This window comes from Stigmatopora nigra, chromosome 2 (assembly GCF_051989575.1).
Source record: "Stigmatopora nigra isolate UIUO_SnigA chromosome 2, RoL_Snig_1.1, whole genome shotgun sequence".
Taxonomy (NCBI): domain Eukaryota; kingdom Metazoa; phylum Chordata; class Actinopteri; order Syngnathiformes; family Syngnathidae; genus Stigmatopora; species Stigmatopora nigra.
Window position 1 is genome coordinate 15,875,274 of NC_135509.1, and position 3,574 is coordinate 15,878,847.

General features: G+C 37.8%; 1 protein-coding gene across 1 annotated transcript; it reads right to left on the reverse strand.

The window, feature by feature from the left end:
• Window positions 1-211: 211 nt before the first annotated feature.
• On the reverse strand, window positions 212-2,362 carry LOC144185900 (uncharacterized). Its single transcript, XM_077710509.1, has 2 exons — window positions 2,223-2,362; window positions 212-1,876 (listed from the first exon to the last, which is right to left on the reverse strand). Exons 1-2 carry the CDS (start codon window positions 2,235-2,237, stop codon window positions 716-718), a joined length of 1,176 nt encoding a protein of 391 aa, XP_077566635.1. The 5' UTR covers window positions 2,238-2,362; the 3' UTR covers window positions 212-715.
• Between the last annotated feature and the right edge of the window lie 1,212 nt (window positions 2,363-3,574).

A 3,574-nucleotide genomic window follows, 5' to 3' on the forward strand; every position in this document is an offset into this window, starting at 1 on the left:
CCTACAACGAAGTCAGGTGAGGGAACCACTACACTATCAGGTGGCTGGGAGAAACCAATGATGTATTATAAAAAGAGAAGTAATCCAGCAGGTGGTATAAGTGGAATAATAGAACGTCACCTTCAACTGTTTCCAACAATGTCATGCAGAATCTAGGATTTACAATCTGAAATTAGTAACTAAATTCAGAGCTAATTCTGAACTTCCAACACCAGTTTTTAAATTTTATTTCACTCACAACCCCATTCAGAACCACAAGATAACTAGTGTCATAATTACAAACAAAATAACAAGCAAAGAGTAAAATGTTTCACTGTCACACTGGTAGTATGTTTCTGCAAATGTTCTTTTGTTTCCAGCTGCTTTAGTAATCAGTTTTTTGTAACATTTCATTTGAAGCTACAGTACGGTACAGTAAATGAAACACATTGGCTTTCTACTTCTTGTTTTGTATCTTTCCATCTAGTGACATATCAAACACTTGCACAGTCATGGCTTGTCCAAAGAACAACAACAACCCCATTACTACTGAAGGAATCTGAGTTCTGAAAATAATTTCTGGATAAACATTCACCCTTGTTGTTGAGAACCACCATGCCCTTTAAACAGAATAGTCGTGGTCTTGCGGCAGACAAATTATTTTGGTTTACAGAATGCCTTTGAATTGTGCGTTAGCATAATTTTGAATGTTTAGGTGGGGATTTTAAAGACCATACTAGAGTGGGGTTATCTGAAGGCACATGGAAATGGGTTGTGAGTCAACTGGCCAAGTGTGTAGAGTTTGCCTGTGGATTTGATTATTGAGATTGAGACCAGGACAGAAATCCACTCTGGTTACGTGAGAGCACTTATTGCAAGATTCTCTATGTGTAGGTGGTTGATCTTCACTGTACTTGACTTCAGTTATCTGTAGGCCCATGGAGATGTGTTCTGGGAATTCTTGATGAGTACCTTTAGCGGGTTTGTTAATTGCTCTGTAGACACCATGCCTATTGGTGCTTTGTTTCAGTTGGGATATATCAGGGACCAAAGCGATGGATTGGGCAAGAGTTTGTTGAATCTTTTTGTCATACCTGTGGATGGGGCGGACAGTCTGTCTATTTGGACAGTCCAATTTTGTTATCTGGAGACCCTTTGTGATTTCTTGGTGACTGTTATTACAGTCCTTACGGATTACGGAATAGTCGCTTTGTTGATTGTTCCTGTATTCAATGTAGGGTTTCTTCTGCAGGTGGGGCATTGAATGTATTTTAGTTTTATGGGGGACCAGTGGACTGTATTGTGGAATACCTTTGCCTAATAGTTTTGCATCATTTTGGAGTGAAGGCTGGATGAGTCGATTCTGTTTGCATTTGTCATAGTCCAAAGTGATTGTTTGAAATGCAATTTTCTGAGTGCCTTTAGGATTCTTGTAGATAGGTGGTGGCCCATTGTGCTTTTTGGCTCCAACATCCAGTTTTGTAATTTTGGGGGTAATGTTAATTGGCAGTGTGGATGCCTCTTTAGTATGTTTGGGAACCCGATGTATTGAGGAGTGAGTACTTTGTTGATGAGTTTTACGCTCTCTTCCACCTCTTTTTGATTTAGTTACCTTTGGTGGATGGGCAGTGTTTTCCTGGACCTTATTCTGGAGTTCAATTATTTGTGGGATCAGAGAAGCGTGGTCCAAGGCAGCATGGTCTTCAGGTTTGATGTTAGGGTCCTTCTTACATCTGAATATACTCTGTTGGCAGGGCCGACAGGTTAGTTTCTTATCCTGAAGACCAAACGTGATTGATTGCAGAAAAGCACGCAATGTTTTTTTGGTATTTCCAGAGAGGAGTAAGCGTATTCTATTGTGACTTGGTACATGCTCCTTGGTGGTTTTTGCCTCAATCTAAAAGATGGAAAAGAATACAAGAATGAAAGTTTCATGTACTTATGTTTTTTTTTTAAAAACAGAATTGAATCAAATATTTGAACAGTGATACATTTTGAAACTTTTATGTGTTTCAAGAAGAGTACAAACAGAATACTATATTGTGCATTAAATAATGCATAATAATGTGAAAAGCATCTAGAATTGGCAGATAAATTGAATGTGTTTACATACAGTGCTTTACTGTACTTACATGTTTGAAAAACAAAAAAGGTCAGAACTATACATGTGTAAATAACTGTGTAGGTTATCATTGGCAGTCATATTGGTTGCAAAGTCCAATAAAACAAATGGATAATCTAACCTTATCGGGCAACATGATTGGCACTATCTTCCTTCAGGGGAAATTTGCAGTGAGATTCACAACCATCTTAAAGAGGTTTTGTGTTGAACTTGTATTTTTTCCAACAAGCTACAGAATTTCAACTCCAGCATATAAATCACAATATTATGTTTGACAGCATCATAGCCATGATATCATTATAAAATACACGATGATCTCATTTTCTGTGACATCATCAAAGCCATGTGATGTAAGGTCATCCTTCTAAATAAAAAAAGATGATGTACTATGTTTCTTTTCTATGGTTGGAGGTTTGAAATTTTTAAGACAGCCACGACTTAGGAAAAATGCAATTACTGAACCAATTTTTTTTTTTTAAATCCATTGTCTATGCACCCACGAGGCACCCCCCTCCCCCTACTTTATGGATTAAACGTGCCATGTTTCAAGTACAGTATGTGAGCATGTGTTGGCTTGTTGTCATTCAGCCATAATTGTTCCGCCTAGACAACAGGATGCAGTTTTTCCATTAACACTTTCCATCGCTTTACATGCTGGCTGCCATTGATGGAAGTAGATGTCAAATCAATTTTAAATGGGAGGGTTTTCAGAAAAGGATCATGTTTCAGAGCCATTGACAGCAATATATTAATTAATTTTTATAACCTTCATTGCCACTTATTTCGAAGATGGTTGTGGGGGTGCTGGAGCATATCCCAGTGAACTATGAGCAATGAAACAGTCCCAATCACAACTGCATGTACTTTTTATTGTTGCACATGAAAGCAATGACTTTATTATTGCAAGAGAACATGAGGTGAAAGCTATTTTTTATGGTGTGTCCCAAAGCTCGGGGGGTTTGGGGCCGGGTGGAGCACAACTGTCAGCAATTACTACCCACCTCTAGCTTCGCCCGTTTTCTAGATTTGCACTACTGAATAGACACGAAAATACAACATTAATTAAATGTACACAGAAGAAAACAATCAACACACCTTCTTCATACAAAAAAAAAATGGAATTTGTTTTGGCCTTAGGAAACGTCTCTGTTTTGGCCTTAGGAAACGTCTCTGTTTTGACTGTAGATGAGTCATTTTATTCACAAGCTATACCTGGAATTACCACTTGTTCAGACGCGTTTGGGATGGAATGTTTATAATGTAAATGTAGAGAGGAACATTCCATTCTCTGAAAGATGAACTTGTTTAATCAAGTTTATGTACACTTGAATACAATGCAACTTCCATAATATTATATTTCTCACGAGGAGATACCTAGAACGTGTTGAAAGTTCTCGTAATACCTATAGTATTGGCAAATATATATAGTGCGCTGATAACAACACCATCGGCGCACAAAGCTCTTTTAATTTG